Raw genomic sequence first — 25028 nt, forward strand, 5'->3', positions numbered from 1 at the left:
TTTTTGCCCTGTTCTGTTTTCACATTTTTCATCTCGATCTAACTCTTGACCCATTTCCTTCGATTCCCTTTGCCCAGGTCATTACCAGCATGGTCCCCTGCTGATAGTTGCCAGGCCAGGGGTATATGAGGGCATGTGTGTGTGGAAGATCTAGCCCAGCTGCTTTGCTATACCCTGCCCTGGCACTCCCCTGGCACAAAATAAAGATAGCCGAGCCTCAGAGTGTGCCAATCTGCTACTTCTCCACATGGGTTATATGCAAACACCTCAACCAGTTTACAGATGACTGCTCTAACACCTTGCATGAGATTTTTCAAATCCATGTTTGGATTCCAATGGTCAGTTCATATAGCATTTAAATTATTTCAAGTGAATATGGTATACACAGGGTTAACCCCACTGTGTGTGCAGGCTCACCCGCCAGTGATCATCTATTGGGTAATTGGAGAAGCTTATAATGAAACACTTTTGGTCAGGTGATAATAACAGAACAAGGCTGGAGAATCTGAGTGGCTGGTGTGAGGTTGTTACCAACACTAACATGTCCCACACAGAGGCGGGGTCAATTTAAAGAAATAGTTCTGCTTTACAGTAAATAAAAGCGACTTTCGTTTTTTAACGTTTGGCTTTATTAAAAACTGATTTTCTGAAGGATATAGAAGGGATTCTATTCAGGTCGGGTTGTATTGGGAGGTGCGAAAACAGACTCGTTTTGGATGAACTTTTATAATAACGAGAATCCGTGAAATCGATTTTAAAACAAAATTACAATGCTGAACATTTCAATTTATGCCAACTTTTAATACATGTTTGCTGTGCATCCAATTCAGCGCCTTAATTCAATTTTTACGATTTAACAGTCATGCCTTTTCCATTATTGTTCGACACACAAAAATTATTTCTTGTCGTTTATTGAATAAATAAAGTGTCACGGTACAAAAGTAGCCTATTAAATAGGAATATACAGCGCGTGCGTAATATTAATATTTTGCGCGTACGTCTTGATTTTTTCAGCGTTATAATGAACGTTTTGTTTAGAAAGGGGAAAGTTTGAAGGCATCCAACAGTCTATTTGAATAACCATATTTTCCACTCTATTCCTCCCTTCACACGGAGAGTTTTTAACCTTACCCAACATGGCAGATTTATAAAGCGCCTCATCAGAATATTTATAAAATCTTACACACAAATGAGCTACTTGTGAGCACTGACAATGCTCACAATGTTAGGCTGATTCAACTATCTAAGTCCACATTCATACATAGACCTAATGCCACATCTAAAAATGAAAACATTCTTCAATTACCATCTGCTCTGACTAGATTAATTGTGACAGTTTAATATGATAGTCCGATTTTAAGTCCAATTAAACAATGAGCCCATTCGTGGACAAATATATGAGACCATACGTGTTTGCGCGTTGATCTTGAATCGATTTGACACCTCAGGATGTGGTAGATCTTATTTTTCACGCCGGTCGCAGGCTGTTGAAATAATCTGGTCTCATTAGAACTGGTCTAATTTATCCAGACTGTCAGTGACCCTGTATACCTCGGGTCCCGAATCAATCACCGGCCTTGAACGGCTAAACCTGAGCCCAAAACGCACTTGATTTATCTATCAAATTACCAAGGCCTGAAGACACGACCGAGGAAATTGCGCAAACCCCTTGAGCAGCGCAACTCATAAAAAGCATCCCTATATATGAGCACGACAGACAGACAGACATATGCTCAGCAGAAGCACGTAATCGCTCGATAAAACATAGAGGTCAAATATGAAAGCGAGGAGAGATTGGTTGGGTAAATTATGTAACGGTGCTTTAAAGGTTCTTTTGGTTCCACAAAGAACCTTTCAGAGAAAAGTTCTCGAAAGAGCCATTTTATAGTCTGAAGAGCATTTTTCCAAGATCATTCGTGCAAAAGAAAGATTCTGACCTTTCTTCCTAAAATGAACATTGCTTCAGCTTTATTGTTTTTGGTATTATTTGTCGGAAAACCATAGTAACCAAAACTGCACCATTGTCTAACTACAGAAACAGAAATCAATCTAATTAGGTAATCAATATGCCAAAACCTGGTTACTCCCCTGTTGCTTTAATTAAACCATAGTAAATTTTCCTAAGGGTGTAAATGTTTACAATGTTTAAAACCTTTTAATAACCTTTGTTTAAAAGCATCTTGCAACTTGGAACCGAATGCGCTTATCCGATTGACGTAATAATGAATTGTGCATATCGTGTTGTTTCTATTAAATGAAAACAGGAGATGTAATTAAACTTAACTCAATTAGCATAAATTAATCTTTTATTATTGTTGAGTATTTCCGACTTCATTGGCGTTAAAGCTTGGGTGTGTTGCAAGAAGACAACCCCTTGGCCCGGTGTCTGCGCGCGCGGCTCCAGGGTGGCAATCTCTCCCGGGAGAGAAGAGGAAATGAGATACGGAGATATAGGGCTACGGGAGGTGGTAAATTAGCTGCCTGATCCGCACTCATTGGCGCATACACTTCCCCCATTAACTCGTCCTGACAGGCGCACTCTCCACTACCCCCCTCTCTCTGCATCTCCTCCGCTCTCCACCCGGGGCATGGCGGCCTTGTAGGTTTATCACGCGGAGAAATGAATGTATGATGATCAGTTAAATTGAAAATCAGCAGCCGGCTGTCAATGAGAAGCAACACCTTCGTAATTAGCAGGAGAAATTGCTGCGCGCGGACAGATAATAGCGTAAAAACAATTTGCACTCCTCCCTTCTTCATTTATAATGAGTCTCGAGGCACGAAATGAAAACTTTCTACTTCCTAAATCTATAAACAGGGTCATAATGCGTGCAGGAACAGGCAATCGCACTGGAAGACTGACCAGACGTGAGGCTGTAGTAGTATCATCAATTCATTTAGTATGAATCAATTCATTGTTTGTCTGAGTAAATTATGCCCACTCGTGCTTGCTGGATCCCTAGTGAGCTTGTGCATTAGATAATGGTTCAGACATTCAGCTCACATAGGCCTGTGCCACTGTGAAATATAGCCCATATTTCCTTTACACTCATCTCTTCCACACTCATAAGTACACTAAAACATTCATGTTTCTCCTCGCTGAAGTAGCAGCACACTCCCCCCTGGAGACGATTCTGCCTGTCTCATTACTTTTCCTATAAACTCGGCCTCGTGCAGAGCAAACAGCAGTCACCGAAATAAGAAATTATGTAAATGTTATTAAGGCCGGTATAGATGTCATTCAAAGGGTAAGGCTCGGGCCTCTCCGTTTACTTTTAATTTATCTGCAAAGGGGCTCGATGACCGGAGGGGTCTTGGCGGTGGTGCCACGTTTGTAAAATACCGTCCATTTGTGCAGACTCTGTGTGTTAAGCAAAATGAGGAAAAGCGTTTAGACTCTAAATTTACCCGCGTGCTAACTCCTTGACATGGACATTGCTTCATCTCAATGCGTTCATGAATTCACTTATGTCACTCTAATATTTTCCAGTGCAGATGCTCAGTGAGTTTTTGACCCTAGATAACGCTATTAGAGTAAATTGGTCCGTGTGTATGTGTGGGGAGAGAGAGAGAGAGAGAGAGAGAGCGAGGGACTGTTCTATTACAGAGCGACACATGATCAATAGGCCGATAAGGCAGGAACATCAATGTACGCGACAGAACAATGAGGGGTATCATCTCACATCTATCTTAATATTGCGCCCACGCGTGCCCTGACAGGCCCGCCTCATGAAAATTCCGCCCCACGAATCACCCGGCCTCTCCACACAATGCGCTCGAGATGCGCACACACGCATCCAAGCTCACGCGTACGCGCGCAGCTGCTTGGGCTATTATTTCCCCATTTCAATCTGACTCGCCAGCCTTTCATGCTAATTCTATTATTGTTGGAAGTTTATGTGATTTCATATCGCTGGAATCGGTAATGTATAATAACCCTTCAGGCTAACAGAAAAAAAACGTATCCTCCCAGCCGCCACCGGGAAAATAATTACTTTCATATCAAAACTCCACAGGAGCTGACCGGGTCCTACCGCCCGCGGCGTGAGACCTCATTTCAACTGGAGGTTTTGAATGAATGAATTTGTTAAAGCAATAAACACGAGCCTGCAGAACTGTCCCCCACTTAAAACGATAAACAAAACAGACAGGCGAGCACCGAGGTGGCAATAAAAGATCTTTCTTTCACAATGTTTTTTTTTATTATTATTACTTATCAAAATGTTACATATATAAATATCTTCGATACTTTATCATTTATACAGCGTTTGAGGATTTGTGTTGTTTTTGTATCCTGCTCATGGGCCAACTTGTTCCATCAAGTAAGCATTGTTGCTGAATTGGAAACAGACATTAAAGCCAAAATAAAAAAGTCGACTTGAATAAAGAATATCCATTTCTGAAAAGTATAAAAACTAATTCAAACAGTGTTGTGTACAAAAACGTGTCATGATCAGCTTTGGGTTTGTGACAGGTCAACTTGGCTCCACTTGTTAAATGTCAGTCCATGTCAACGTCCTCTCCGTCGGTTTTTGTGTCCGCGGAACTGCACGTTTTGGCGTCCGAACTTTCGGACAGATCGGGCGAGGTGCTTTCTTTCTGGGCACAGTTCGTGACAGTGGATTCGGATTCGTTTGCAAACTCCTTTTGGGGTGAATTCGACACAGCTAAACAAGTCGTTTGCATTGGAGAGTTTTGACTTTCTCTTTGCAACTCGCCGTCTGTGAGCCCCTCCCCACTTGCGTCTTTACGCAGGTGATTGTTGTCTTTTATAACTTGTCCAGACCCGTGCTGGTCTAGGTTTGAGATGTCTATGGTAGAACAGTTGTTTCCTGATTCCTGATTCGTTTTCATCGCTGTCTGTGGTACGATGAAACCCAACGGTTGAGTAATAGGATACAGAAGGAAATGGCCTTTACCGATCAGCGATCGCTGCGGCGGCAACTGAGAAAAATCCAGAAGGGTTTTCCTCCGGGGACTGGAGTCGGCTAGTAAACTTTCCACACTAAACGGGCTGAGTTTCTGAAGCGTGGAGGCCCGTGTGTTGCCACTGGAACGACACAGGGCAGAGTTCCGTGTGGAGTCTATAGGCTCAGCTGACTCTGGACCGGGGGATCTTTGGTGCCGTATTTGGTCACAGGTATGTTCTGTTGGCTGTCGGTGCGCGCTGGCCTGGGTTCCGCAGAACTGAGTTGATTCGCTGTCTGTGCTCTGCGATACTCCGCTATCGCTGTCAGATCCGGGCGTATGAAAGAGCTCACCTGCTAAAAGCTTGTTCTGGGACTTGAGCAGTTTGCGTTCCTGTTTGCGCCTCTTCTTATCCAAGCGCTCCAACTCCCGTCGTGCAATTTCCTCTGGGTCCATCGGTTCGCCGCTGCATGTGGTCGGTTGAGAGTTGTGCGCTGGTCGACCGGGGCCTTTTTTGGTGTTCTCCTTTTTGCGCCATTTTGCTCGTCGGTTTTGGAACCACACCTATGAAGCAAATCATTTTTAATAAGCTGTGAGCATAGAAACAAACCGAATAAAATTAATACAAAATGAATCTGGCAAACACCTGAAATCAACATCTAAATCCTTATTATATATTGTGTAATATTCTCACGATATTGTTTTGTCAATACAGTGTCTATTAATCACAACATATCATGTAATTAATATATAGTGAAGCACTTGTATTTATTCGATTCTGTTTATATTTTAAAAACAACAGAAATATGCATAAGTTGACTATTGGAACAAAACAAATATTTAGACAGCAATTAATATTTTCTAACAAAATTATTAGTCCCCGTGACCCGAGGTAGTTCGGATAAGCGGTAGAAAATGGAATGGAATGGAATTATTAGTTTCTCTAACCTGCATTTTTCTTCTATTGACATGAGATTGGCTACGACTTGGAAACGCTGTCATCATTTTCTATAGACTGGAGCTCATGCACTTGCCCTAATTGTCAATTGATTCAATGTAATGGCTCCCTCTCTCAATTTAGCTTGCATCTTGCTTGGCTAATTTGGGCCTGTTCCCCCGAAGTTCATTTGGGCGCATATAAGCGCCAGGACAAATTTGGCCCGCGAGAGGCAGAGAGCAGCAGGCTCGCACCTCACACTCAGGCCCCTCACATGGCGACTGCCGTCTGTTCAGCGCTGATAACACCAGAGTTTACATCCACTAGCACACTAACATACAGCCATGGAGGCTGTACAGGACAATAGCCGTGTATACACATTAAATGTTAATGTCGCGAAAATCTGTGGGTACACAAACCTCACGATAAAGCGCCCTAATCTTCCTAAAGGAATACGAATAATACAAAGCTAAGCCTTCGGCTTCCCAAAGAAGACTGTTTGACATCCAGTGTCGAGTTTCTACAAAAAGGAAAATGCAGACAAAGGCGGCATATCGAAAGATTACAGTTAGGTTATCAACCCACTGACCTATATTTATTTTGTAAGAGATTGCTAATATTTATAATATTATATTTATATAAATCAAAGAAAATGACCAAACTGTGTTATAATAATCTGCTTATTTAAAGTAGACTATACAAATACGTTCAAATGTGCAGCATTATTTTATACAAACAGTTTTAATTGTGATTAATTAATTGTTTATTGTGGTCCAATAATTATTATTGAAACATTAGCATTATTAAACAACACCTGTTTTTCCTGCTGCCATAAGGTAAATAAGACTTCAAGCTATGCATTTAAAATCGTAGTTCCCATCATCTTCAGCAAGTATTAAAATAAGTGCATTAACAGTGGAATAGCTTTAATAGCTGCAAATTATTTTTAATATCTGTTTAATAATGAATAGCCATCATCATAAAGATAAACAACCATAAAAACATAATTTACCTGAACACGTGACTCAACAAGGTCTAGACGTAGCGCGAGAGCCTCGCGCATGAACACGTCCGGATAATGGCTTTCGTTGAACGCTTTCTCTAGTTCCTCCAGCTGCCAGCCCGTAAAATTTGTACGCGTTCGCCTTCTTTTACAACCAGGGCTTTCCTTGTCGGGGTCTCCGGCATCTAGGACCACAGAGTCTGTGAGGACATGCACATATGCACACTTGCAGTTCTGCTTGGAAATGTCTAGCCTACATGTCTATTTGTAGATAGAAACAACTCATAAACATTGCATAGATTGGAGACATTAATAATATCATAATTGTGGGAAAATAAAATGATATCATGAAATATTTCACATGAATGCAGTTAGCTGAATGTTTTTGGCAGCTAACTGTAAAGTATAAATCTTGTGATAACTTGGATGCTTAAAAGATAGCTTGCTAAAATAAAACAAGGAGCAAGGGCTTTTTGTTTCTTTTATAAATGATTAACACTGTTTATATAAGGTGTTATAATAATGTGTGCCCTTTTTACTAATTTATAGATTTGACTTAAAATCTAGATTAACACGCAAACTCCCAAGGATTTTACCACAATAACAAAATATACAAAGTGTTAGAACCAAAGCACAATAATCACGACATTTTATTTTAATAATCGATCCTTAAAGTTTATCTGCATATAATAAATCTAAGAAATCATAATTTTTAATTCGACAGCGTAATGTCAAGGGAAGAAATAAGTTTCATATTCTTTCCGAGACAGGCCTAATTTTTTTATATTTACCAGCAAACTGTGTACAATGCAAAATACGCAACTGTTACTTTTACTATATTCAAGCTAGATAACGAATATATAATAATCATCTTACCGCTGAGTTTATATTGACTATCCCCGTTAACGCGACAACCAGATCCGAGCAACGGGTTTGAGTTTGCAACAGACGCCGAGCACGATCCGTTAAGTAATCCGTCTATGGAAAAGGGCATAGCGGCCGCCTGTAGCTGGTGTCCGGAAAGATCGTAAACATGGTGATGGGCGAGGTGGTAAGGAAAACCCATTCCAACCATGCCTCCCAAAGAGCCTCCAAACTGGGCATGAGGATGCTCGAGGATCCGACTGTCCATCATTGTATCTCCGGATCAGGGAAGCGCGTCTGGCAACAAGCTCCAACTCAGAGCGCACGCGGCAGCCGTGGAGCGGTGAGAGTGCACATGCTTTGCGCTCCCGAACGAGAAGTAAAGAGACCGAGTGAGGCGTATAGGTTTTTTGCTCTCTCCTACTTTGTAAACATCAACTCTCCCCTTGTCCAAATAACCAGCTCTCGCGCTGGGGAATTCGCCACCAATGGGGAACGTCGCTCGTCGGTGACGTCAGGCACACGACACAAAACGTTTTCCATATCGATTGCTAATTATACCTGACATCTACCTCAATAAACAATACCGGCGCTGTCACAACACGACACGAGACATCACAACTGGAGGGAGGAGGCGAAACCGGCAGATTGATTGATTCCTGACCAAATTCTACACAAACACACAGTGCTGTTTCAATGGCTTATTTTGATCATATGACCACATTTGCGCTTTGGACGTTTGGTTGTTGGGACGCGTTGTTGTCAGAGTCGCCTATTTGATCTTGTTCAATGAATGTCAGGCTCTCTGTGAATGCGTAAAATGATGCCCTACTATTACGCAACGGCATCGTGGCCGAATAGAGCGATCCTAACGCACGAAGCATTATCGCCCACCCTGTTGCGAGCTGTCAAGATGTATTTAAAACTACAAGCTCATCTTTGCTTCTCATAGAGAATATAAACTCATTTTAAGTAATTCCCGTAACTCCACAAAGTTGAAAAGACAAGCAAGTCTGACAGTAATAAAAATGTTTGATAAAGAAAATACTAGAAAATGTTTTAACTTTTTTGCAGTTGTTTGATTATTGGCGTGCAGAGTTCAGAAAACTGTGTTAACATCGTTCACCTCTGCTATTCATCACTGTCACATTTAAGCCATTCTGTGTATGTAATCAATTATGCTTTTACTGATCATATTCACAGATGGGAGTTGGCTGTAGGAGGATTTATTAATCCATTGTGCAAAGATTATGAGACGTAAAATAAATATATCATTGGCATTATCAACACGGGGACATGATCTTTTTTATAGATCGAGTAAAGCAGGTTATTATCATTTTCTGTGGTCGTGAAAGCAAATATGAAGGCTTTTTTAAATCAGTATAGCAGGTTTTGTAGGCCTATCTAAAGATTCGTTTACAGACTATATATAGATAATAGGCACGTGATAGGCCTATAATGTTGGGTATTTTCGAAAAATAATAAGTTAACGATCATTTTGAATAACAAGTATGTATCAAAGTAATGTGACTAAAAAAATTATTTACGTTCTTAGTGTGTCTACGGAGTTACATGTCTGTTTATTCTTTGGAAAATGTGTGTATGCGTGTGTGTGTACACGTGTGAAACAGAGGCATGGTTCTGAATACAGGATGGTAATCAGTTCTGTAAAGGACACGAGCCTTTCCTTCTCCCTGCTCTCCTTCTCCATTACCGGGAATTAATTCCACTTTATTTATCCAATTTCTCCAGCTGCCAGAATGTTAATTTGAGTTGAAATTTCTCACCACTCGCTCGCTCGCGCTGACCCTCAGTGGCACCCGCATGGCGTGTAGTAATAACCTAAATCTTTCAACAGAGAGGCACGATAATTGTTACCTTATTAGCATGCAAATTGTTTAATTAATATTATTAAGAAGAAGCATATAATCCGTTCGTCACTTGACCCTGCAGTCTGTTGGCTGGCCGCCTCTCTGCATTTCAATGTGTTCAGCACTTTCAAAAAGGGGCCTCTCTCGTTTTCAAAGCGCGTGTTTCCTGCGTGAGAGATTGTTTGATGCTTGTATCTCTCTCCTCCACTTCTTATTCCTAAACATTTTATCATCTCGCATACAGAATTATGGAAATCGTTACAATATGTCCCTCCCCCACATTTAAGTCCCATAATTGGCTTCTTGTCGTTTGCTTTTTGTAAGCCGGTCCCTGAAAGGGCACCCCTCCACGTTTGAGCATGATGGAGCCGCTAGACGCACGCGGCTCCTGCCCAGACAGCCCTTGACACGCGGCCCTATGAAGCTGTACAAGGCGCCAGTTGTGTATAATCCGGCCGTGTGACAGAGTAAATGCGCAATCTTTAATTAACTTGATAACAGGACGCACGCGAGTGAAGGGTTGTGCGAGTTTTTGCTCACTCGTATCACACTTTCACTACTTAATCTGTACAGCCATAAAAACATAAAATTTGTGTGCAAGTTTGTAAAAAATATTTTTTTGGATTAATATATATGTAGAGAAATTAAAAAAATGATATTCTGGAAAACAGTGCAACACTTCTGATTCCCAGCTTGTAAAATGCTTTAAAAAGGTTAAATAATTATAAAACCAATTATCTCAGAATAAGAGGTTTAAATAAAAATCAATAAAGTTTTGAAGGGTTTAATTACTAAATTAACTTTATATGAGTTCATCTGTAGCTATCAAAACGGAGCTGCACATTATTCGATGTACCGATAATTAGAGTGTGAAACGTAAATTAATTGTTGAAAGTCATTTGATCCACAAACGGAAGCAATTAAAGTGTAAAACGATTTTGCATTCTGTGTTTTTGTTTCACTCAAGTAGAGTCGGGTGTTTTAGTGGGAAGTAGGCTATCCCACCGGGCACATTTCCCTCTAATCCCGCTCAGCTAATCACGCAATTAAAACTTTTCTTTGCAATAATTATCTGCAATTGTTGAGCTGTCTGCAAAAAAGTGAAAGCGATTGATTGAGAGTTTTAAATCACTTCATTTCCAATTTAAAGTAAAAAAACACGCCCCACAAATTATGCTACAGAATTATAGCCTGATCTGCATTTATTATTATTAATAATAATAATAATAATACATTTCAATTAAAACTGATTTATCGCCCTTTGTTAAAACGTGCTTAATATGCCAGAAATGTGCAACGCGTGACTGACCTGAGCAGGGATTGTTAATTTGTAATAATCGAATCGAAGGTGCTTGTCGCTTCCCTGTGCCTCGCGCTGGCACGCACGGAAATAGAAGTAATTTACTTGCCTCCCGCGGGAAATCCATTGAACAGATTAACATTTTTAAAATATAGTAATGATATCATTTGAGGAATGGTGACGCCGGTTTTACTTCCGAGCCTTCGTGAGAGTTATTTGCATATTTTAAAAGCCCACAATTTTCATCGGTTAATCATATATAAGAGGTGCACATTAGTGTGTAAGTGTTGGCAAGTGCATGGGGTGAGGGCGTATTCACTCCTAAAACAAATCGGGGATGAGCTAAATAAACCTGTAAACTATGCAAACTTGCATTCGACTACAATGAAGAAGGTGAAGCAGCAGGTATCAGCGGACACAACAAACTTGAACTACAAGTAAACTGACACGTGAAAAAGAAAGCATTGCTTTATCGCCACCCAGCGATGAAGTCTTGTACGTGTGTGATTTTGTAAACTGTGTACAGTATGCTGTCAGATGTTTATAATATTTGATGATTTCAACTTGTAAAACAGTCTGAGATCACAGTCGGAAATTTGATTCGTTTTTTTAGTCGACAGTTTATTGGTTTTGTATCAAACGCCTATGGATCATAAGTGTCTTTTTGTAATAGCAAGTGGACACAATAAAAGTACACTGGCCTAAGGAATGGGTCAGCAATGCAATAACTGTAAAAAAAGAAATATGTATGGGGTAAAAGGTGTTACTTTTAGCCTCGGGCTAACCTTTGGAACTATTAAATGTAAAATTGTAAAAACAGCTATTTGCAGAAATATCGTAAGAATTATGTGTTTCAATACATGTCAGAAATGAACTTTCTCTTATAACAATGTGTTTTCAGCTGTCAGGTTGGTTATCGGTGGTGACAGATCGCAGGGAGATTTGGCAGATGGAAGTTTGTCATTCAATTTAGAATTACGCATCTCTCTCTCTCTCTCTCTCTCTCTCTCTCTCTCTCTCTCGTCCAATCCCAACAAATAGGCCTACATATTATAGACATAATATGACTCTTGTCGTTCTCGAGGATATCAATCACGGTCCTGATGCACTGACTGCGGTGGTTGGTGAGGGCCTTGAATAGTTAATGTCTCTTTGTTATCCACGCTGTTCTAATCCCCCGGTGATTTGCGGTCTCACGTTGTTCAGATCTGGTACAATGAAGCATGGGAGGGGGTGCGTCAACTATTATTTCGGCCAGCGCGGCCATCTGCTGCTCGCAGGAAACCCAACACCCAAGAGACGCGCCAGCAAACACACTGTAAACTAGCGAAGATGTTTTAATTAAGACGAGGCAGGTTAACTCAGCTTCTTAATGAATTGCCTTCATTGCCCTTCCCTTATTGTCCAAAATAGATATCTTGTCCCACCCACTGTAAACAACGCTGTAATCGACTTCTATTTGATATAGTCACGTATTATCCAGACATCGATCTTCAATATCTCAAACTTATCCAATTTTTCACAGTTCCTCACAAATGTCAATTTGAAGGTGCATTCCTCTTAAAAGTTGTATATCTTACACAAACAAGCATTTCTATAAATATTGGTGGTGTAAATATATACACGTTATTATGTTATGCACGAATATTTATTAGGACATGGTAAGTTTAACACAATAAGAATAAAAGTGGAAATCTAATAAAGACTAGATACATAATTGTACACATAACTGTAAATACAAAGTCTTTATTAAGCCACTCAATGGACGAATATGTAGGCCTAGATGTCAAAACGCACCCTAGTGGTAATTAAAGTCATTGCTTCATCGATATGGCTACTTAAGTTAGGTAAAAATGAACTTACTAAACAACAAACCATTCAAAGATGCCCGATAAAAAAGACATGAACTTCTTTTTGACAGTTTTACAATATTAAACTTTTCCTTGTTCGGGGAAATAAACCCAGCGATTGTGAACTATTCCTTGTCTATTATTGCAAATAATGCACCCAAGTCAAAAGGATGTTTCACTAAATTTGAGCAGTTTTTCTTTAACTATACCCGCTGATGAATAAATGGGCCAGCCTTACTCTGGTCTAACTAGTTAATTAAAAACAGTTCATGTTTGCTCAAGTTAATAAAGGACTAAATTATTCACTTTGGGGACCTGCGTCCCAGAGCGCTTTAAATCATCCCGGGACAATATTGTAACTCTCTCTCCGCTCTGATGAAACGCTGAGGGGTCCTGTCAGTGTCGGAACCCCTCCCCACCCTCCATCTGTCCCCCTTTGTCCCCCATATAAAGCTTGTGTATTTTAGCCCATTGTCTTTCGCACATTTATTGACACCTTTTTTAATTCGGCGCTTCTGTCGGCCTTCTCTAGCCGCGGGGCGCCAATCTCTTCCGCTCCATTAGCTCATTGAAACAGGAGTCTGGTTAAACAAAAAGGATGCAATCTGATCCTCCGTACTCTCTCTCTCTCTCTCTCTCTCAAAAAGCCATACACGTCCCTCTCGCACACCACGGGTTTTCGCGCCCTGTTTGTCAGAGAGACTGGCCTGTGCGTTCGCGAGCCAGCAGGGAGGGGGATCTTATTAGCATTAAAAGCCTACAGCGTGAAATTCATTTATAATTGCTAGAGAGAAAGAAAACCGAGAGAGAGATAGAGAGAGAGAAATAGAGAGAGAGAAAACATATGCGTCCCGAATTACGTTTGAATAAGTTTGTGATATGTTAACATGGAATGGAATGCGACAGACGGCAATTATGACGCCTTTGTGACTGTCAAATTCGATTCATAAGAGGCTCGTACCTCGGTGAGCGCCGGTAGTACAGAAGCTGAGGTGAATCTTAATGCAGCCAAAGAAAGACTTTGATATTTTCAATAGAAGAAAATGTCAAAATAAGGCCGTTAATCGAAATGTGCATGGTGTGCTTTTTTCTACGGAATAAAAAAAACTATATTAAAAGGCAATAAGAGAGTCGGGAAAATACAGAAATGGCCAAACAGGAGTTTTTCTGACGACACACGTGTCAAGGACTTGGAGAACAAAATAAACACTGAAATGAGGAGACACTGAAGGGTGGGTAGGTGGTTGATCCTTAATCGCCAGACCCTTTAAGGTGATCTTTATGTCAGTCATATTAGATTGGCCTATTAGAGATACAGACACTGGTGATGATGTAGCAGGTGTGCAACCATCTGGCAGATACCCACGATCCTGCTCTCTCTCTCTTTCTCTCTCTCTCGCAATATTTGCAATACGCATGCAATCAAACAGTGAGAGCCAAATTATGATTGACTAAATCAATCAACACCGGGTTCTATTAAACAGGCCTATTATTTCTTCCTCACTTTCAAACAAAATTCCGTAGGTTTTAATATGAATATATTTAATAATATCTATTGACTTCGACTGGATTCTATTTCATTTTAAATAAAAATTATCTGAACATGTCTTTGTTGATTATTATTAATTACAGTAATAATAAAAATAAAAAAGGCCGTTGATTGAAATGGATGTGCTTTTTTTCTACGAAATAAAAAACTATATTAAACGAAAGACAAGTGCAACGGAGACTGGTAACACATCATATGAAGTACAATAATTCTTTTATAGATATATAAATATATAATACATTCAGGATATATTACTAACTAACTGCAAAACTATTTCACTCCCTCCAATGTTAGTCATTCTGCACTGTATTTTTACAAGAGCTTTACATAGTTACTTTCCTGTGGCTCGGTGGTAAGATTATGGCTCTAGCAACGCCAAGGACATGTGTTCGATTACAGGGCATTGCACATAGCCAGAAATAAAATATTATAAAATGCAATGTAAGTCACTTTGGATAAAAGCGTCTGCCAAATCCGTAAATGTAAACAACATGCAAAACAATACCATCTAAAGCCTGCGTGTCATTAGGACAGACTTCATCTATACTGTGGTCTGACACCCACACCTTATTTTTGTAGGTCGAGCCAACAAATTAGTTCAGTTTTAGGAATTCTGCCGCCATCTATTGGTCACCTGTGTTAGCACAGAACAAAGAATTGTCTCGTTAAGGTGTTCCCAAGAGATATTTATCCCAAGTCAAAATTATTCTTTCCTTGACTCGATCTAAATGATACTAACTTTTTGCTTCATGTCATGGAAGCCCCTATCCAGGCATTATGTATTATGTAGGTGTCTTCTTTTTTTGGGTCTTTTAATTTGGTTAATTTATTTTTTAACAAGTTTTACTACAATTTTGGTGGAAAGTGTGCGTAAGTGAAAATTGCTTGGGCACCACACTGAAACACTGATAATAAGGGCTGCACAATATATATGTTTTAATTTATCGGAAAATTCTGAACGTGCATATCGCGATATGCGTGTCGCTATACTTAGTGATATAAAAAAGTATCAAAGTTTCAAGTTGATGCATATAGCAGAGCTGCTGTGCCTGATGTGTGGAAGATAATCAATAACTGAAAAGAATGTGAACCATGTATGTTGGCTGAAAATTTCCAGTTTTTAAATATATTTTGATATAGTTTAAACTCATTTTACAGACCTTAAGCATTATCATATCGCATATAGGCCGAGCATGTTTGTCAATGTCGCACAGCACAACTGATGATAATACATACAAATAAGAGGCTAAACCTTACTGATATTCTCACATTCGAAGTGTAAATATATTTGATTAACAGACTTTAGCTATTAGAATAACAGTATCAAGAGATACATATTTGTCAAATAAAGTGTATAAATTACATGTCCATAGGCAAGCGATTCAGGACCACGGACAGCACCATGCAATTATTTTGGTATGCAAGCACTTTAGACAGTAAAAACTGTATTCTAAGTAAATAATAATAAATAATAGTTAAGTCAGTATAATTTATATGATTCTCTTCAACTACGCTATAAAGCCATGCATAAACGTAGACCAAGACAGTAATGGCTTATACGTTCGTACCAACAACGCTCCAGTCGAATAGATATGAACTATTTAAGCTACCTTTAAAATTGATATTTTAAAGGTAAATATTTTGTGTTTTGTTTCTACAGCTACACTAAAGTAAATCAGGCGCAGAATGATGACGACCGAACTGACTAGACAGCGGTCTGTCCAATGAGAGCACCCATTTGTGATTTTGGAAATAGTTGTGGGCATAGATATCGTTGTGGGGTGTCCATTTCAGTGATAAAATCTGAATCTCTGGTTAAAATGTATCGCAAGTAAAATAGCTGACAGTCAAGGCTAGATAACGCGTACTGACCACCTACAAACCCGTACTGGATGCATCTAAACGGACTACATCCCAATTGTACCCTGGATTTCACAACAATAATATCAGACAGCGATGATAAATCGATGTCTTCATGGCGAATGTTGACTGTCGGCGTGACCTCGGCTTTACGACTCTTCAATGGGCCGCAGAGATAGAATAAACCCGTTCGGCGTTCGCGAAGAGCCGTAAAACACAGCACACCGCCGTTACATGAGATGGGTAGATAAATATCAATCGGCGCTACATTGCTTTTTTACCGTGTTGCTATTGTGTTCTCCGAAACGCACGAATGCCCATTGCAATACCCGCAAAAACGCCGACTTCCTTTTCACGCGAGGGAAATGACACTGATCTCTATTGGAGGATTATAATTAATCGCACCTGTGTTGGGAAGACTGGTGGCAAGCGTGCGTCCTGCGCAATGGCCGCATCGAGACGAATTCAACTGACCGCACTGTCCAGCAACGCACACTTCCCTCTTCCCACCATACCTCCCGTCTCCGAGACCAATGACCAACCAGTCGATTTGGATTTACTGGCAACAACGACAGAGTCTGAATTTACATCTCCCCCAGCAGAAAAGAGACTGGAACTCACACTATTCGAGCCGGACGAGCAACGCTGCCCGGAGTTCAACTACCCAGATCTCATCTGCTCAAAGGTAGAGATTAGTGTGCGTCTGTTTCATACGTTGTTTACTGTAAATGAAGGGTTTAAATAAGTATTTGTCATGAAAAAGTGGGTCTTGTTTGAATGTTTTTGAAGCAAACTCCTGAGAAGAAATTGCAGAAGGCAGATGAAGTTGCCGAAGACAGAGAGAGAAATGAATTGGAGGCACTTGCGAGAAAGTTTGAAGGGAAATATGTAAGTACCCAAATACTTCAAGTTGAGTATTAAATTGTTGGTCTAAAGTAAAAAAATGTGTAAAAAAGTCCAATTGTAAATGCAGATGCACAAGTGATATGAAATGACAGTTTTTAACTCTAAAGATGGACAAAGAGATCAGAAATCAGGATATTTCAACTGCCTTTACTTTGAATATACATCTTTGTTTTTTAGGGTGGATATTGCAAAAAGAAAAAAGACAGAGTCCAGGATCTGGTGGATATAGGATTTGGTTACGATGAATCGGATTCATTCATTGATAATTCTGAAGCTGTGAGTCCTTTGCTCACAGAAAACATCTGGTTTCGATTATTTTCCATTTCACGTGAATGTTGCGCTCAAATTATTTATCCACCTGCTTCGCGACAGTATGATGAGCTGGTTCCAGCTTCCCTTACCACCAAATATGGCGGCTTCTACATCAACTCAGGAACTCTGCAGTTCCGGCCAGCATCTGAAGGGGGTCAGAAGAACGAGACAAGTGATTTTGACGACAATTTCAAACCCAAGGTGCGTAAATAATAATTCAAGACAATTTAATCGAAGCTTGATGGTTCAGACCAACACTGAACTAATTCACATGGGCTGCCATATCAAATATGAGTAAGATTCTAATGTACAGTTGCAATTTGTGTGAGGTTAAATGTTTATGGCAATATCACACTGTAATATGTCCAAAACTGTTCATTCATGGAAAACATGCATTATTGTCTCATTAGATTCAAATCTCCTCACAGAAACGTAAGATTAAGCAGGGAAAAGACCAGAAGATGGGTAAGAAGAAGAAAGATGACATGCTGGAACAGAATGAAGACGAGGTGGTCAAAAAGAGGTTTGTTTTCTTTCTTTCTAACAATTATACTATTACGGAGATCTACAGTTTACTGTAGAAAGACATATTATTTACTTTGTATATTTGCAGTTGAATGAGTTGTGTCATTGTTTCCTTTCATTCTCCTCTTTCCAGCGACCAGCAAGACGAGCCACCAGAACAGATGAAGAAGAAAAGCAAAAAGCCTCTGAGCATCGATAAGATGCTGAAGAAGTTCCATAAGGAAAAACTTCAACAGCTGCAAATGTTTAATGCTAGAGAGAGAGATCAAGCTCTCAATCACAGCTGTGCCATCATGCAAGCGGAGGGTCAAGATCCGCCCATATCTGCTGACCCTCTTCTCACACTCATTGGTTCTGCCAGTGCTGATGATCTCCTTCAGGCGGTGAAGGCAGCTGAGCTAGACTTTGACTTGGACGGGCTCTTGGGGGAACCGCAGAACATCTGCTCTCCAAGCCAGGAGGAAAATGGGGAGGTTCTGATAGAGCAGGTCATCACGAAGCCCCCTGCTTCGCTTCCTGAGGGTCTTCCTCCTATGCTAGAGCAACGCATTCAAGAACTCACTCAGGTACAGTGATGTATACTTTTAATGCATGCAAGCTTTGGATAAAAATACATAAATATATATCGGAGGATTAAATGTGTTCATTTATTCTGGTCCTAATTATTTTCTTTAGGCCGTCAAGAAAGTTGAAGGACAAAATAAGATGGAGGTTTTGTCTTCTGAGCTCAGCAATGTTTTACTAGAGTGAGTTTACCCTATCCTTCTCCCCACTTTTTTAGAAACAGACATACATTTCTACAAATTCTCCTCTTGTTTTATATTCAGAGTGGAAGTGAGCTCTAAAAAGCTGAGTGGCAAAGTACGCTCCAGGATCTTCTCCTACTTGGCATCCCAGCTGTCTTGCAGCAAAGGAACTCTGGTTAAAAGAGCCAAAAAGCTTCACAATCTACAGCAGGTCTGTGACCTCACAAATGCACCACACAGATATATTGCAGAAAATCCCTTAATTTTTTTTTACGTCTTCGGTAACCATACTCCTCCCTTAACAAATAATCATTTATTGAGACTTGAAGAAATTTTTGCAATCTGGCAACCAGAATATCAAAGATTTGGGGATTCCTCCCCTGATTTGGCAACCACCTAGCAACACTCATAAAACCACCTATATCTTCAAGAAATACCACAAAATGGGGTGGTGTCCCAGACAGGGATTATTTTAAACCAGGACTAGGTCCGGATTGAATTAGGACATTTATGTAGACATTATGTCTTGCATAAAAATACATCAGTGCCATTGTCATTGACTTTTGCATGTCAGTGCAAGTTGTTTTCAGTTTGGACAGCTCTAGTCTAATATTTATTTTAGTCTAGGACTAGTATTAATCCCTGTCCGGGAAACGCATTCTTTACATAATTTAAAGCTGATTTACTTACTTTTTTATTTTTTATTATCATTTATTTTTCCCCTTCCTTTTATCTACTATTATTACTTATTTACTTATTATTTAGTGAAATAGCACAGTAAGTAAATGAAGAGTTTATTTCCAAAATGATAACTCCGTTTTAAAAGTGCATTCCAATTAATATCAATCAAACTCCAGTTGGTTTGTTTTGATTTAAGACATATTAACTATAAAAATACAGCTAACTAACACAATAAAGCATATAAAAACATGATAAAATAACAAAGAAATGCCTTTGATTTTTTTTTTTTAAAACAGGAGTTATCTCATTTTGGAAACATCTCTTCAAATACCGTCTTTACAAATCTAATGTGCTTGTCGTGTTTCTGGCCAGGATGGGAGGTTGAAAGAGCTCCTGCAGAAGCTAGAGAATGCGGTTGCCAGATCAATGCCAGAACAAATCATCCGTTTCCAGAGCCACTGCCAAGCTCATTCTGAAGCTCGAGCTGCAAAGTAATGAGCCACGTTTAGTGATTTTATAGAAACTGTTGTGATCCATGTTTCACTAAACTTCATTTAAAAGGACCGTCTGGATAACAAATTGTAATATGTCTGTTATGGATGCAACTTTTATTTGTCTCATTCCTATAAAATATAAGAAAATGGTTTGTTTGGGTGTTTTAAGGCTTGAGGCTGACAAGAAGGAGCAACGGGTGGCCGATGGCTCTGATGAGGAAGAAGAGGAGAGGAGTGGAAAACGGGTGTTCGGACCTCGGAAGAGATTTAGATGGAACGAAGAAATCAGGTTGGGTTTGCTTAAATATTACATGAATAAATCTATCTATTTGACAAAAGTAAATGTTGACACCTGATGGTAAAAATCTGAGGCATCAATATGTTATGTTGTCTCTCTATCGCCATCTCTGTTTGAACATGACATGATTTCAGACTAATATTTCCACAAAATCATACTCAAATCTCAAATTATCACTATTGCAAATTGTGTTACGGTAAGGAGAACATTTTGAGGAATGATTTTAATATACTTGCTAAACTGTTTTTTTATCAAAAAATGTTATGATTGCAACTTTAAACATTTTATAAAATCTCACCTCATCTCTTTCAGGGAGTTAATCTGTGAGATTGTAAATTTGAAGATGACCATCTATGACTTGGAGTCACCTTCATGTTCTAGTTTGGAGGAGTATCTCAAAGTGTTCTTGGAGGCTGAGGTTAAACCTCTTTGGCCTAAAGGATGGATGCAATCCAGGTTAACAAAAATGAGGAATACGTTTTTAATTTTACAAGTAATCTGTCGCAATATTTCTTTGTTCTAGGTGTAGAACCGTTACATAATTAAAGCATTTTCTCAACAGGATACTGCTTATAGAAACTCGAAAAGCACACGGTCACATTACTGGTGTTGTGTAAGTATGACTAAGACATATTTCTAAAGGTCCACCATGTTGTTTAAAACGATATGTGACTTTACTTTGTTGAAAATTAATATAAATTAGTTACAAAAATTAAAAATCCATATTGAAAACTATCCCCTTACCTTACAGAGTCACAATGAAAAGTGTATAATGGTTTTTAATCCGAGCTGGTACAATTTTACAAGAATTGCCAATTTGACATAATTTGACTTAAACCCACATAAAGTACGCAAAATAATCTGCTAAAAACATCAAATTACTTTTTTTGTTTGTTTCTGTTTCTATTCCAAACAGAAAAGGTGATATAGAGGCAGTTATGAAGTAATGAACTGCAGCTTTAACATTTAGCGAATTATTCTTAAAAGCTTCAACTAAAACATCAGAGTTTGTAACTAAATTGACATTTCTATCTTTTACAGGGCAAGAAAGAAACCAATGGGCACATCGAAACTAAAAAAGGTGCAATATATTAACCTATTAAGCGTTAGCATAATGGTGTACTCATCTGTGGAAAAATAAAGTTACGCCACTGGATTTAAACCATCTTCTCAATGTTACCTGTACAGGCCAGCGCTGACCCTGAGGACAATAAGAACATTCTGGACATTCAAGGCCCGCCAGCAATAAAACGCAAGCGTCTGAGTGTCCCTGTGAGCATGCAGCCTGAAGTTGGAGCCACACTGAGCACCACTGCCAAAACTCCTTCAAACACACAAACATCTACCACCTTCTCTATCCATCCTGCCAATCACATGGAAGGGGTGGTTCGTCCCTCGCTAGGTGGCAGTCAGCTGGAGAACCACCATCCCGCCACTCAGAGAAGTCAAATGAGTGTGGAGTGTGTGGTACAGGGTACAGCGGTCTCTACAGAAAAAGGATTAGGTCAGATGATGTGGAACAGGACTGGTATGGAGTCGGATCTAAAGCGACTCCAGAGCGGGGAGAAGGCCACTCCAAAGCTGACGCTGGTGGCGCCCCCCGATGGTCCTCAGGGCCACTGCCCATCAGTGGTGCAGGGCGTCGCCAGACTGCTCACTACCACATCAATGGGAGATGCACCTGTATCCATGGCAGCAGTGAGTAGGAGGCAGTTTCTTTTTGGACTGATTGTTGACAGAAATTTGGATGAGTTATCCTTTCAAGATACAGTATATCTAAATTGTGTCATGCATGTGAATCTCCTTAATTTTTCCTGTATTTCAGGCGGCCGGTGAGATCTCATGTGGGAATCCGGCTCTTCCCACCCCTTCAATGTCTCTACTTCCATCCACCTACCCCACCACCGCACAGCCAGGCATCTTACCAAGCTTTGCCCCCCTGCATGCTCTCCCATTCCCTGGGTTGAGCCCTGGCACAAAGCTCCCCGGACAACCACTAGGCTGCAAAGGTCCAGCACCGGGAAACTTCCAGCATGGTCTCACACATGGTGAGCATATAATCATCCTTAATAAATGGACACTTGGCCAAAGTATCACCCTGTGTGTATGATCTGCTGTACTAGCTGCACCCAATGGTTAAAAACAGGTTTCCCTACATTTATAGTACGCAGGCAGTTTTAACATACTGCACCGTATTCAATAACAAGTTAGTTAGCATTCTAAACATGGACAATTCATTCTTAAAACAGATTACTGTGGGTGACCCTGGCCTAGTCTCCCATCATTGGTTGAGCCAGAGGTTGGTGTATAACTTTTCTAACAAACAAATGTTGCCCAATTGTTTGTTGTGTGTATAAGTTATACTTATTAACTCTTTCACCTTACAGGTTCATAATATATTCATACACTGTTGTAAATAAACTGCTGTAAGCACTAATATGTCGTTTAGAGCACTTTCCTTCGTTTCTGTACTGCAACAATGGGTCGCATTCACTAATAATATTTTGAAAGTTTGCTTGGAAAAGTTATTGCACAAATTATCCACCAGGTTTACCACAGGTCCTCTGCAGATAAGTTTGAAAACAAAACTATAACCCTGGAATGAAGATGTTCAGTGTTACACCGGGCGGGGTGCAATGGACAATGGAACGCATTAGAACCAATTTTAATTAAAAATTGATGCGGCAATAATAATCCCATTGGAACAAGAACACGGTGTAATTGTTATTTTATTAATATTTAATGTGAAATGTAATATTTTATTAAAATATAATTAAATATCAATTTAATTATTGTTAATGAACTTTTTATATGTTTAGTTATAGTATATTGTTACATTTTTTAAATTAAGGAGAAAAGCTTTTTTATTTTTTATAAAAAAGGCTTTGTCAATTTATAAAATTTGTTTTTTTATGTTGATATAAAAAATTTATTTTCTTTTAGTTTTTATTTATATTCAGTTAATAGTTTTGGCGCGTCAACTTAAACATATCTAGTTTTTTGAGTCAATATTTCTATTTTAGTCTTATTTTAGGTTTTTAAAATAATATTTAGGCCAAGATTTTTTATTTCAATAAACAGGCATGTTTTAATAGTTATAGTTTATTACTATAGTTTCTTACTCGGCTTTAAATAAATATTGTGCTCCTATGCACACATGGTAAGATCCCTTAGTAGTTTATGAAAATGTACTACATAAATATAAAGCTCTGAAACAATTGCACAGGGATTTTATCCACGTACGTGCATTCGGACTTATAGTGAATGGGCCCCAGTGTCATGTGGTGTTTTCTTTATTTCTTTCCTGTTTCAGGTAACTCCATGCTGTGCTCTAGCACTCTTCATCTTCTGTCTGTCCCTGTTTCTTCTCCTGCTCCTCTTCATTCTATTACACCATGGCTCTTTGGTTTAGGTACTGTAACTGCACACCTTTGGAAAACCCACAGAAAGACGCCTACATAATTCATTGTGCGCAGCTTAATGTTTGCATTGCATTTGTCTCTTGGCATGCTTTTCTGTATTTCAATGTTTAACTTTGAAGTTTGATGAAAGTAATGCATGCCAAGCCTTTATCTCTAGCCTAGCCTATTTATATTGAAAGTAAATTGGTTTAGAATAGGGCTGCAGATTGCTATTCTTAAACTACACTACATTGTCATTTTGTAATGTAATTTGGTTAGATAAATTTTAAAACGCTAATCGTAAAAATTTAATAATAGAAATGGTTATAATATATTTTGCTTTCGTACGTTTTTACACGTTGATTTAAATCTTCATTGTAATGATGTCTTGATAAACTATTACATCAGTGTTTATTCTGAGAGATAATATTAAATATTAAATGTTTATTATTAAATGTTTATATTACGCAGATGGAAATCAGATCCACGCAGATGGGCTTAACGCACGCCGAAAACTACATTAATTACAGTGAAATGGAAGACCAAGTGACCAAAAGACCAAATGAAACCAGACAGGTTGTTGTGAGCTTGAACAGATAGAGAGAGCCGACTACTCAACATCCGAAATAGACCTTGTGTTCGGAAATGTAAGAATCTAAACTCCTTCGAGGTGAATGTTTATTTGCAGTTAGCAAAATACACTGATCAAGAATTGTGAATGGTGGTGTTATGACTTTTGTTTAAGATATAATTTGATATGATCAGCCATGTGGCCTCAGTTCAGGCCTTTGCACTTATTGAAATGCACTTACTCGACTGAATTCTCTATTCCCATTCATGATGCTTTTGAATCCCAGTTTCTCTCTCCTAAAGGCGATACAGTAAACATCCATAATCCAATTCTATTTATAAAATGTCTGGAACAATAGTTATGACAGGTGGCGTGGGCCACAATCCTTAAGGATTAACTTTATATATGTATGTGTTGTTGTGTACTCTAAATGAACTGTGAATGCATTGTTCGTGCTAATGGATGGCAAAGATGGCTTTGTTTATTTTTACTGGACTGGGAAATAGTATTTATGCCTCTGTGATCATCTCAGGGCTGTTTAGGTGTTATGACTGGGTTCCCACGGAGAAATGCTGCAAAATATGTACGAGAACACGCACTTGCTTTTGTTTTTGGACATGCTAAAATGTGACTTTTGAAAATAATTATTTGAAAGGGTATTATGGAAAAATAAAGTTTCCTAAAATATTGATATTGTTTCAGCAGCATTCCATGTGTCTTAGGAAAATTGTGTCAGTTTATTTACCCTCTTTTGATTGGAAGGGTCAAATAATTGCTTAAAATAACAAAGACGAAAATATCAACAATAAAGTTTACATTAGATTGGTCTAGCTTACTTATGTTAAGTCCCTAAAGCTGCAATCGCAAACTTTTATTGTTAAATAAACGAGAATCGACTAATTCACAATGCTAAGCTTCAATAATGTTTCATAATTCGTCTGATGAGCCTTTG

At 39.1% G+C, this 25028-nt stretch overlaps 2 protein-coding genes across 6 annotated transcripts; one reads left to right on the forward strand and one right to left on the reverse strand.

Annotated features, from left to right (window-relative positions):
- Positions 1 to 4169: 4169 nt before the first annotated feature.
- Positions 4170 to 10213, reverse strand: uncx4.1 (Unc4.1 homeobox (C. elegans)). 2 transcript variants are annotated; one of them, XM_056772704.1, is made up of 3 exons: positions 7725 to 10213; positions 6858 to 7033; positions 4170 to 5472 (listed from the first exon to the last, which is right to left on the reverse strand). In XM_056772704.1, exons 1-3 carry the CDS (start codon positions 7981 to 7983, stop codon positions 4501 to 4503), a joined length of 1407 nt encoding a protein of 468 aa, XP_056628682.1. In that variant the 5' UTR covers positions 7984 to 10213; the 3' UTR covers positions 4170 to 4500. The 2 variants fall into 2 exon arrangements, with proteins under 2 accessions (XP_056628682.1, XP_056628674.1); XM_056772696.1 differs by having other exon boundaries at positions 6858 to 7048.
- Positions 10214 to 10349: 136 nt separating this feature from the next.
- On the forward strand, positions 10350 to 24765 carry ubn1 (ubinuclein 1). 4 transcript variants are annotated; one of them, XM_056772655.1, is made up of 18 exons: positions 10350 to 16827; positions 16932 to 17030; positions 17226 to 17324; positions 17421 to 17561; positions 17771 to 17883; positions 18019 to 18451; positions 18561 to 18631; positions 18713 to 18842; positions 19685 to 19803; positions 19976 to 20095; positions 20417 to 20560; positions 20667 to 20717; positions 21021 to 21047; positions 21146 to 21185; positions 21293 to 21802; positions 21930 to 22152; positions 23418 to 23516; positions 23977 to 24765. In XM_056772655.1, the coding sequence occupies exons 1-18, from the start codon at positions 16456 to 16458 to the stop codon at positions 24027 to 24029; spliced, it is 2844 nt and encodes a 947-aa protein (XP_056628633.1). In that variant the 5' UTR covers positions 10350 to 16455; the 3' UTR covers positions 24030 to 24765. The 4 variants fall into 4 exon arrangements, with proteins under 4 accessions (XP_056628633.1, XP_056628640.1, XP_056628657.1 ...); XM_056772662.1 differs by having other exon boundaries at positions 17789 to 17883; XM_056772679.1 differs by lacking the exon at positions 23418 to 23516.
- Positions 24766 to 25028: the final 263 nt, after the last annotated feature.

Source organism: Triplophysa dalaica, chromosome 2 (genome assembly GCF_015846415.1).
Source record: "Triplophysa dalaica isolate WHDGS20190420 chromosome 2, ASM1584641v1, whole genome shotgun sequence".
Classification (NCBI taxonomy): domain Eukaryota; kingdom Metazoa; phylum Chordata; class Actinopteri; order Cypriniformes; family Nemacheilidae; genus Triplophysa; species Triplophysa dalaica.

Excerpts from the sequence above, each read along its gene's own strand:
- uncx4.1 (XM_056772696.1), bottom strand. The coding sequence starts at position 7,983 with ATGATGGACAGTCGGATCCTCGAGCATCCTCATGCCCAGTTTGGAGGC. Across the intron at positions 7,049-7,724 it reads TAGTCAATATAAACTCAGCG|ACTCTGTGGTCCTAGATGCC; the intron begins GTAAGATGATTA and ends ATGTCCTCACAG. Across the intron at positions 5,473-6,857 it reads TTGTTGAGTCACGTGTTCAG|GTGTGGTTCCAAAACCGACG; the intron begins GTAAATTATGTT and ends TTTGCTTCATAG.
- ubn1 (XM_056772655.1), top strand. The coding sequence starts at position 16,456 with ATGCCCATTGCAATACCCGCAAAAACGCCGACTTCCTTTTCACGCGAG. Across the intron at positions 17,562-17,770 it reads ACGACAATTTCAAACCCAAG|ATTCAAATCTCCTCACAGAA; the intron begins GTGCGTAAATAA and ends TTGTCTCATTAG. Across the intron at positions 21,048-21,145 it reads GATATAGAGGCAGTTATGAA|GGCAAGAAAGAAACCAATGG; the intron begins GTAATGAACTGC and ends TATCTTTTACAG.